This window comes from Oncorhynchus kisutch, linkage group LG14 (genome assembly GCF_002021735.2).
Source record: "Oncorhynchus kisutch isolate 150728-3 linkage group LG14, Okis_V2, whole genome shotgun sequence".
NCBI classification, from domain to species: domain Eukaryota; kingdom Metazoa; phylum Chordata; class Actinopteri; order Salmoniformes; family Salmonidae; genus Oncorhynchus; species Oncorhynchus kisutch.
In genome coordinates, this window is record NC_034187.2 from 72,098,033 (window position 1) to 72,109,142 (window position 11,110).

General features: G+C 44.2%; 1 protein-coding gene across 7 annotated transcripts in view; it reads left to right on the forward strand.

The window, feature by feature from the left end:
- Positions 1-8,600, forward strand: part of LOC109903395 (engulfment and cell motility protein 1) — a 197,993-nt gene extending 189,393 nt beyond the window's left edge. For all 7 annotated transcript variants that reach the window (XM_031788887.1, XM_031788890.1, XM_031788888.1 and 4 more), the window contains 4 exons: positions 1,575-1,682; positions 2,605-2,687; positions 6,780-6,857; positions 7,042-8,600. In XM_031788887.1, the coding sequence (XP_031644747.1) occupies positions 1,575-1,682; positions 2,605-2,687; positions 6,780-6,857; positions 7,042-7,242 (470 nt within the window). In that variant the 3' untranslated portion in view covers positions 7,243-8,600. The remainder of the gene's footprint in view (positions 1-1,574; positions 1,683-2,604; positions 2,688-6,779; positions 6,858-7,041) is intronic.
- The last annotated feature ends 2,510 nt before the right edge of the window (positions 8,601-11,110 follow it).

Here is an 11,110-nt window from a genome sequence, read left to right on the forward strand (position 1 = left end):
AATCATAGACTTAATTATAACATAACACTCAGAAATACGAGCCTTTGTTTCCGGATTTGACCATGACATATAATTTCAAAAACAAAAAGTTTATTCTTTCAGTGAAATACGGAACCGTTCCGTATTTTATCTAACGGGTGGCATCCCTAAGTCTAAATATTGCTGTTACATTGCACAACCTTCAATGTTATATCATAATTACGTAAAATTCTGGCAAATTAGTTCACAATGAGCCAGGCTGCCCAAACTGTTGCATATACCCTGACTGTGCTTGCAATGAATGCAAGAGAAGTGACACAATTTCACCTGGTTAATATTGCCTGCTAACCTGGATTTCTTTTAGCTAAATATGCAGGTTTAAAATATATATACTTCTGTGTATTGATTTTAAGAAAGGCTTTGATGTTTATGGTTAGGTACACGTTGGAGCAACGGCAGTCCTTTTTCGCGAATGCGCACCGATTATATGCAACGCAGGACACGCTAGATAAACTAGTAATATCATCAACCATGTGTAGTTAACTAGTGATTATGGTTGATTGATTGTTTTTTATAAGATAAGTTTAATGCTAACTAGCAACTTACCTTGGCTTCTTACTGCATTCGTGTAACAGGCAGGCTCCTCGTGGAGTGCAATGAGAGGCAGGTGGTTAGAGTGTTGGACTAGTTAACCTTAAGGTTGCAAGATTGAATCCTGGAACTGACAAGGTAGAAATCTGTCGTTCTGTCCCTGAACAAGGCAGTTAACCCACTGTTCCTAGGCCGTCATTGAAAATAAGAATGTGTTATTAACTGACTTGCCTGGTTAAATAAAGGTGTAAAAAAAACTGCAAAATCGGTGCCCAAAAATACAGATTTCCGATTGTTATGAAAACTTGAAATCGGCCCTAATTAATCGGCCATTCCGATTAATCGGTTGACCTCTACATGAGAACATCACACACCACAGCCCATGGGAACATCACATACCACAGCCCCATAGTGGTACACAGTGAAAACATTTTCCAGGAGACCATCATCAGACAGACCAGAAAGGTCCAATCAGCCCCACACAGCACTGAACACAGAGTTCCAGATGATGCCATTGGGAAGGTGCTATAGGGTGCCTAGATGCAGGCTGAACATTATTTTGTCCCCCTGTCAATAAAACTGCTAAACAGCAGGGGAGACGGAGGGAGACGGACTGGTGCCAGGCCTGTAGGGCTTCATGTGGAATTGCCACCTGGTCACAGTCTGGCCTGGCTAGGAGGGGGGTGTATGGTAGGCTGTTGTTCTGTGTCTGACTGTCCATATGGGATAGTGTTAGGGTTGTTATGTTTGGTGTTGCTGCCTTTAGAAAGTAGCGTAAATATGCTTTGGGTGGTTCTGGTCTATACAGTACATACACAATCCAGGTCTATTAGTGTCTGTTTCACCAGGTTTGTTGGTCTTTATGCGGGTCTTTTTTTCTCTCTCTATCTCTCTCGCTTTCTCTCTCTCTCTCTCGCTTTCTCTCTCTCTCTCTCTCGCTTTCTCTCTCTCTCTCTCTCTCTCTCGCTTTCTCTCTCTCTCTCTCTCTCTCTCTCTCTCTATAGATAAGTTCTGGTACTGTCGACTGTCTCCGAACCATAAAGTCCTGCACTATGGAGATCTGGAGGAGAGCCCTCTGGGAGAGGTGTCCCATGACCTTCTACAGGAAAAATGTGAGTAATGTGAGCAACACAAGTACTGCTCTGGGTCAATGACTGGAACGAATTGCAAAAATCGCTGAAGTTGGAGACTTATATTAACCTCACTAACTTTAAACATCAGCTGTCTGAGCAGCTAACCGATCTCCGCAGCTGTACATAGCCCATCTGTAAATAGCCCATCCAATCTACCTACCTCATCCCCATATTGTTTTTATTTACTTTTCTGCTCATTTGCACACCAGTATTTCTACTTGCACATCATCATCTGCACATCTGTCACTCCAGTGTTAATCTGCTAAATGGTAATTACTTTGCTACTATGGCCTATTTATTGCCTTACCTCCTCTACGACATTTGCACACACTGTATATAGACTTAATGTTTTTCCATTGTGTTATTGACTGTACGCTTGTTTACTCCATGTGTAACTCTGTGTTGTTGTTTGTGTCGCACTGCTTTGCTTTATCTTGGCCAGGTCGCAGTTGTAAATGAGAACTTGTTCTCAACTGGCCTACCTGGTTAAATAAAGGTGTTCTCAACTGGCCTACCTGGTTAAATAAAGGTGTTCTCAACTGGCCACCTGGTTAAATAAAGGTGTTCTCAACTGGCCACCTGGTTAAATAAAGGTGTTCTCAACTGGCCACCTGGTTAAATAAAGGTGTTCTCAACTGGCCACCTGGTTAAATAAAGGTGAAATAAAATTAAAAATTAAAAACAAACTGACTGTCAGTTTTCTTTTTTTCTTTGTTTTAGCTAAGTGCAACTTGCAAAATAATAGTTTACTGCCAGAGTGCCTGACGAAGATGGTTGTTACTGACGTTGTTAGTAGTTAATGTAGCATGTCAACAGAATAGCAGTTGACACTAAATCTAACGGGTGATTATGAGAGGACGTTATTCTTGATGTTGACGTTCCTCTCTTCCTCCTCCCGTAGTGCCTGTGGCCGATATCAAAGCGGTGGTCACTGGTAAGGACTGTCCTCACATGAAGGAGAAGGGAGCTCTGAAGCAGAACAAGGTGAGTGTGTGTACAGTATCTGTCTGTGTTTCTGTGTCTTATATCACAGTATCTGTCTGTGTTTCTGTGTCTTATATCACAGTATCTGTCTGTGTTTCTGTGTCTTATATCACAATATCTGTCTGTGTTTCTGTGTCTTATATCACAGTATCTGTCTGTTTCTGTGTCTTATATCACAGTATCTGTCTGTGTTTCTGTGTCTTATATCACAGTATCTGTCTGTTGCTGTGTCTTATATCACAGTATCTGTCTGTGTTGCTGTGTCTTATATCACAGTATCTGTCTGTGTTGCTGTGTCTTATCACAGTATCTGTCTGTGTTGCTGTGTCTTATATCCCAGTATTTGTCTGTGTTTCTGTGTCTTATATCACAGTATCTGTCTGTGTTTCTGTGTCTTATATCACAGTATCTGTCTGTGTTTCTGTGTCTTATATCACAGTATCTGTCTGTGTTTCTGTGTCTTATATCACAATATCTGTCTGTGTTTCTGTGTCTTATATCACAGTATCTGTCTGTGTTTCTGTGTCTTATATCACAGTATCTGTCTGTGTTTCTGTGTCTTATATCACAGTATCTGTCTGTGTTTCTGTGTCTTATATCACAGTATCTGTCTGTTGCTGTGTCTTATATCACAGTATCTGTCTGTGTTGCTGTGTCTTATCACAGTATCTGTCTGTGTTGCTGTGTCTTATATCCCAGTATTTGTCTGTGTTTCTGTGTCTTATATCACAGTATCTGTCTATGTTTCTGTGTCTTATATCACAGTATCTGTCTGTGTTGCTGTGTCTTATATCCCAGTATCTGTCTGTGTTGCTGTGTCTTATATCACAGTATCTGTCTGTGTTACTGTGACTTATATAACAGTACAGTAGAGGGCTCCTGAGTGGCACAGCGGTCTAAGGCTCTGCATGTCTGTGTGTCTGTGCCTTATATAACAGTACAGTAGAGGGCTCCTGAGTGGCACAGCGGTTTAAGGCTCTGCATGTCTGTGTGTCTCTGCCTTATATAACAGTACAGTAGAGGGCTCCTGAGTGGCACAGCGGTCTAAGGCTCTGCATGTCTGTGTGTCTGTGCCTTATATAACAGTACAGTAGAGGGCTCCTGAGTGGCACAGCGGTCTAAGGCTCTGCATGTCTGTGTGTCTGTGCCTTATATAACAGTACAGTATAGGGCTCCTGAGTGGCACAGCGGTCTAAGGCTCTGCATGTCTGTGTGTCTGTGCCTTATATAACAGTACAGTAGAGGGCTCCTGAGTGGCACAGCGGTCTAAGGCTCTGCATGTCTGTGTGTCTGTGCCTTATATAACAGTACAGTAGAGGGCTCCTGAGTGGCACAGCGGTCTAAGGCTCTGCATGTCTGTGTGTCTCTGCCTTATATAACAGTACAGTAGAGGGCTCCTGAGTGGCACAGCGGTCTAAGGCTCTGCATGTCTGTGTGTCTGTGCCTTATATAACAGTACAGTAGAGGGCTCCTGAGTGGCACAGCGGTCTAAGGCTCTGCATGTCTGTGTGTCTGTGCCTTATATAACAGTACAGTAGAGGGCTCCTGAGTGGCACAGCGGTCTAAGGCTCTGCATGTCTGTGTGTCTGTGCCTTATATAACAGTACAGTAGAGGGCTCCTGAGTGGCACAGCGGTCTAAGGCTCTGCATGTCTGTGTGTCTGTGCCTTATATAACAGTACAGTAGAGGGCTCCTGAGTGGCACAGCGGTCTAAGGCTCTGCATGTCTGTGTGTCTGTGCCTTATATAACAGTACAGTAGAGGGCTCCTGAGTGGCACAGCGGTCTAAGGCTCTGCATGTCTGTGTGTCTGTGCCTTATATAACAGTACAGTAGAGGGCTCCTGAGTGGCACAGCGGTCTAAGGCTCTGCATGTCTGTGTGTCTGTGCCTTATATAACAGTACAGTAGAGGGCTCCTGAGTGGCACAGCGGTCTAAGGCTCTGCATGTCTGTGTGTCTGTGCCTTATATAACAGTACAGTAGAGGGCTCCTGAGTGGCACAGAGGTCTAAGGCTCTGCATGTCTGTGTGTCTCTGCCTTATATAACAGTACAGTAGAGGGCTCCTGAGTGGCACAGCGGTCTAAGGATCTGCATGTCTGTGTGTCTGTGCCTTATATAACAGTACAGTAGAGGGCTCCTGAGTGGCACAGCGGTCTAAGGCTCTGCATGTCTGTGTGTCTGTGCCTTATATAACAGTACAGTAGAGGGCTCCTGAGTGGCACAGCGGTCTAAGGCTCTGCATCGCAGTGCTAGAGGCGTCACTACAGACCCGGCTTCGATCCCGGGCTGTATCACAACCGGCCATGATCGGGAGTCCCATTGGGCAGTGCACAATTGACCAGCATCGCCTGGGTTAGGGGAGGGTTTGGTCGGCTTAGGCCGTCATTGTAAATAAGAATTTGTTCTTAACTGATTTGCCTAGTTAAATAAAATTTTTAAAAATATGTCAGTGTATCTGTGCCTTATATGATAACATGATAGCCAACTCAATATCAAGGTATATCAACCCACTATCAAAGTAGATGTTGACATGCCAGCCAAGTTAAACCCAAATCCCTCTATCTTCTATGTATAGACATCTTAACCAAGGTGAAATAGCTGTGTTCAGTCCTGCCAGCCTGTCTGCTGGTACGAAAGCCCCAGCCTCCGCAGGTCCTGTCTCAGTAGTGACTAGAAACCAATACATTCTGCTGACACTGACAGATTAGGTCCTGTAAATATAGCCTTGAAGACAAAGGAGCACCGCTCCTCTCTCGCCTGAACCTTTATTACTCTGTCCATAAATCTGGTGTCTGAAAGAATGGGCCTACAGGTCTGTGGGCTGGCTGGCTGGCTGGCTGGATGACTGGCTGGCTGGATGACTCGACCTTGTTTAGGCTGTTTGAATGAGAACACGAGCGGAGCAACAGTCATTAGTCAAGCTGTAAGACACAAAAAGTAACCTCTGTGGTCACGGGCAGCGCAGCCATAGACCTAGGATTCGTCTCTAATGGCACCCTATTCCCTATGGGCCTTGGTCAAAAGTGTACTATATAGGTAATAGGGTTGTGGTCAAAAAAGTGCACTATACAGGGTGCCATTTGGGACGTGGAATCACTCTACAGTATACTGGGCCTGGGAGATGGAGAGCCAGGGTTGGGACGTGGAATCACTCTACAGTATACTGGGCCTGGGAGATGGAGAGCCAGGGTTGGGACGTGGAATCACTCTACAGTATACTGGGCCTGGGAGATGGAAAGCCAGGGTTGGGACGTGGAATCACTCTACAGTTTACTGGGCCTGGGAGATGGAGAGCCATGGGAACAGTTCAGAGATATCTGTCTGTCAGGCCTATTGTGTTGAATCAAATACAACATGTGCCATAGTACTAGGACACACATACAGTAGGTGCTCTGGATCAATGCGCTTCCACCATCTATGTGGTTGCATGCCATATGCTACACAATTTATCATTAGTTCTGCGGCATTTGATGACAAGCGAGAGACATCTGTTTCAAAGGATCCTTAACAGATGTGAACAAATGAGACATCAGCTCTCCTTCAGTGTTCTCTGTGTGGAACTCTCTCAGGTGTCCCAATGAATTCCCCATCTGACTCATTGTTTGCATCCCCCTGTGTACTTCTGACCCGTGTGGAGAACACAATAATCTGATCCAAAGTCAGCTTTTGTGTGTTTTCTCTCTCAGGATTAAGTTAGACTCTAGGGGCAACTTTTCTCCTGTGTTGGATAACCGTCTCAAAGTGCCTTTGCATCCCAGTTTGTCCCCTAGCTGTCCCCCTGCTCGGTGTGTCCCGTCCCCTGGCACCCAGCATGACAGCCAAACCATCTGATGTTGGAGTGGCTGGGGAGAGAACGTATTATAGAGGCACAGTGGGAGGGATGCACACACTGGAGTGGTGAGGAGCTCATTAGCATGTTAGTGACAGTGCTACATTTCAACTCCCTCCTTCTGTCTCTCTCTCCACTCCTTCTCTCCCTTCCCCTCCTCTCTTTCTCCCCGCTCTCTCTCCCTCCTTATCTCTCTCTATCACTCTGTCACTCCCACATTCTCCCCTCCCTCCCTGTCTCTCTCTTTCCCCCTCTCGCTACAGGAGGTTCTGGAGCTGGCCTTCTCCGTCCTCTACGAGTCAGACGAGTATTTAAACTTCATCGCTCCGGACAAGCATGAGGTAAGCACTGAGCAGTTGGCACAGTCACCCAGCCAATGACAGAATTCAGAGACTGAGAGGAAGTCAATGGAGGTTGTCCATTCTACAGCACGACGTGGAACACTTAATGTTAATACACTGATGTACGGTTGTGTGTGTCTCTGTCTGTGTGTGTGTGTACTCATCCTCTCCTGTCTCTCCTCAGTACTGTGTGTGGACGGACGGTCTGAACGCCCTCCTGGGAAAGGAGATGACCAGTGACTTCACCAAGTCAGACATGGATACCCTACTCTCCATGGAGATGAAGCTCCGCCTCCTCGATCTGGAGAACATCCAGATTCCAGAGGCCCCTCCCCCAATTCCCAAGGAGCCTAGCAACTATGACTTTGTTTATGACTGCAACTAACTAACCAACCGATCAAAATCCCCTAGCTACTGTACTGGACCTACCAACTCTCTCTTTCCTAAAACGGCAACTGGAAAAAAGAAAAAGAAACTAATGACGATGAAAATTATGAGTGACAGAAAAAGGATTCTATTGAACTAGTTTCCTTCCTTCTTGCTATACTTGCTAAACTTTCTTTTTGAATTAAAGGGTGCGATTTAATACGTTTGCGGCGCTTAATGACTCTTTGCGACACTAGGTGGCCCACTGACTGAATCATCACGTCACCATGGAGACCAAACCAGGAAGCATCCATATGGGTCCTTTGGGTCCTAAACCAGAGATGTTCTAACATTCTCTAAGCGTTGTTGTTTGGTCATCACTCTCCAAGATGTCTTCAGTGTTCTTCTCACCTCAACCCTGCTCACTCTTCACTCCTCCTTCACTGAAGAATTTGCCATTTGCTTGGGGTTTGTTGTAGAAACTCTCTTTGCTAATCGCTTTTTCGTTTTGTTGATTTTCTACAGACTGTTGGATGAGAGGTGTGGCGTTTTATAAAATATAAAGAAGTGCTGGGGACGTTAGTTCTCCAACGTTCTGTGTGTTCAAAATGGCACCCTATTCCTTATATAGTGCGCTACTTTTAGTGCACTATATAGGGAATAAAGTAGCGCACTATATAGGGAATAGGGTGCCATTTCAGAAGCAGGCTCGGTCCCCCATTCACACTTACGTGGCAGCTAATGTCTCTGAGAGGAAGAAAGGATCAAGTGTATTAAGACGTTGAAGTGTGTATTAACACTTTTCTCCCAGGTATCTTTCTGCATACTTCACATCCTGTGTAGACTGTTACAATACGTGTGTCATTCTAAAACCTGACACTGTTATACAATATGGGAAACTGCCTCTGAAGTTCCTGAAGTCTTCTATCCTATATCACGGCTGCTTTGACCATGCTGTATACCCAAACAAACATAACTGTAATATATGCTTGCTCAGACATACACATCTCTTTCCTCCCACTTGATACCGTTCAATCAGGCTCGATTACGACTGCTGGAACATTTCGAAGCAATATTGAGCAACAAAAACAAACTTTGTTAAGCTGATGGTGTAATTTAGTGATATTTGTGATGCTGCCAAGTAGTCCGTATGGGGGACGTTTACGTTTTTAGGAAAGGGAAGTTGTTCTCTGTTTGTTTTCAAGAACTATGTGGCCGTCAATTTGGAGGTTTATGGAAATGTAATTTAATAGCAAATCATGAGTCAACATTTTGAATATGATTAATTATTTTCCATATTTAATACCTTCAGATGTTTGTCTCTAGGTCTGAAAGCCCCTCAACCTGCTGTTTACATTAAAGATTTAAGGAAACTGACCTCTTGTTGCATTGTCCATGTCTTTATCTACACTGAACAAAAATATAAACACAACATGCTACAATTTCTAAGATTTTACTGAGTTATAGTTCATATAAAGCAATCAGTCAATTGAAATAAATAAATTAGGCTCTAATCTATGAATTTCACATGACTGGGACTGTAAATATGCATCTGTTGGTAACAGATGCCTTAAAAATATATAATTGAACTGGAACGGCGTGTTCCAGTTCAATTATATATATATATACACTACTGTGACCCAGAGCATCCCAAACGTGCTCAGTGGGTGACATGTGAGTATGCAGGCCGTGGAAGAACTGGGACACATTTTAAGCTTCCAGGAATTGTGTACAGATCCTTGCGACATGGGGCTGTGCATTTTAGTGCTGAAACATGAGGTGATGGCGGCAGATGAATGGTACAACAATGGGCCTCGGGATCTCTGCATTCCAATTGCCATCGATAAAATGCAATTGTGTTCATTGTCCGTAGCTTATTCCTGCCCACACCATAACCCCACCGCCACCATGGGGCACTCTGTTCACAACGTTGACATCAGCAAACCGCTCGACTTACACAACGCCAGCCAGGTAGAGTTGAAACTGGGATTAATCTGTGAAGAGCACACTTCTCCAGCGTGCCAGTGGCCATCGAAGGTGAGCATTTGCCCACTGAAGTCAGTTATGACGTCGAACTGTAGTCAGGTAAAGACCCTGTTCAGGTTGACGAGTATGCAGATGAGCTTCCCTGAGTTTCTGACAATTTGTGCAAAAATTCTTCAATTGTGCAAACCCACATCTTCATCAGCTCTCCGGGTGGCTCATGTCAGACCATCCCGCAGGTGAAGAAGCCAGATGCGGAAGTCCTGGACTGGCGTGGTTACATGTGGTCTGTGGTTGTGAGGCCGGTTAGACGTACTGCCAAATTTTCTAAAACAACGTTGGAGGCGGCTTAATGCAGAGAAATTAACATTAAATTATCTGGCAACCACTCTGGTGAACATTCCTGCAGTCAGCACACCAAGTGCATGCTCCCTCAAAACTTGAGACATCTGTGGTGTTGTGTGACAACTGCGCATTTTAGAGTGTCCTTGTATTGTCCCCAGCACAAGGTGCACCTGTGTAATGATCATGCTGTTTAATCAGCTTTTTGACATGCCACACCTGTGATGGAATATCTTGGCAAAGGATAAATGCTCACGAACAGGGATGTAAACAAATGTGTGAAATAAAATTGAGAGAAGTAAGCTTTTTGTGAGTATGGAACATTTCTGGGATCTTTTATTTCAGCTTATTAAACATGGGACCAACACTTTAGATGTTGTGTTTATATTTTCGTTCAGTATGGTTTCCTATCACACAAGATACCCATACTGCAACATTTATCGTTGATATGGCTTTCTATACAGTCAATTTTGAAGAATTGGTGAGACTTCTCTATGTACTGTACGTGGCAGTCTCTTGGATCAGAGTTCTTCCACAGACGAGAGAGAGTGAGATGAGCGGCAGTGACGCCCTGGTGTTGCTGCCTGGTTGTACATACTCTGCTGTGTTTGGGCATATTTATTATCTTTACACAGGTGACAGTGGTTCTTTCTCCCTCTCCACGCTGAACCCTCCCTCATACACACACTCGCTCCTCCGTGGGGGTATCTCAGGCCATTTACCACTCTGTGGCTCGACCCAATGGAGTCTGTCTGGACAATGTTCCATTCTGTCCATAGACTCCTGAGGGAAGACTGTTCATTTGTTAATGGAAGATGATTTCCCTGGTCATTTTCATATAGTTTAGTATTTGTGTCAGCATTCAACATCTCACACACACACACACCACACACCACACACACACACACACAAGTTTATATTTAAGCAGCAGGTCACCCTGGAATTACACTCCATTTGTCCCTGTACTGTGGTGCTGGCCTGATCAGGCCTGTTGGGCTGTTAAGTGGATTAGTCACAGTGGCTGATGGCTCTGATGTGCATCTGGTAATATGTGGATAAAAGAGGGACAAAGTGCCCTCCTCCCTCCCACCTCTTCCTCCTGTGCCCTCCTCCCTCACTCTCTCTCATTCTCTTGTTTTTTCTCCGTCTCACTCGCTATCGATCATATCAAATTATTGGTCACATACACATGTTAATGCGAGTGTAGCGAAATGCTTGTGCTTCTAGTTCTGACAATGCAGTAATATCTAACAAGTAATCTAACAAATTCACAACGACTACCTTATAAACACAAATGTAAGGGAAGAATAAGAATATTTGCATATATATATCTGGATGAGCCATGGCCAAACGGCATAGGCAAGATGCAGTAGATGGTATAGAGCAGTATATACATATGAGATGAGTGATGTAGGATATGTAAACATTATTAAAGTGGTGTTATTTAAGGTGAATAGTGATACCTTTATTAAGTCCATTTATTAGTGTTCAGAGATTTGAGTCAGTATGTTGACAGCAGTCTCTCTATGTTAGTGGTGGCTGTTTAACAGTCTGATGGCCTT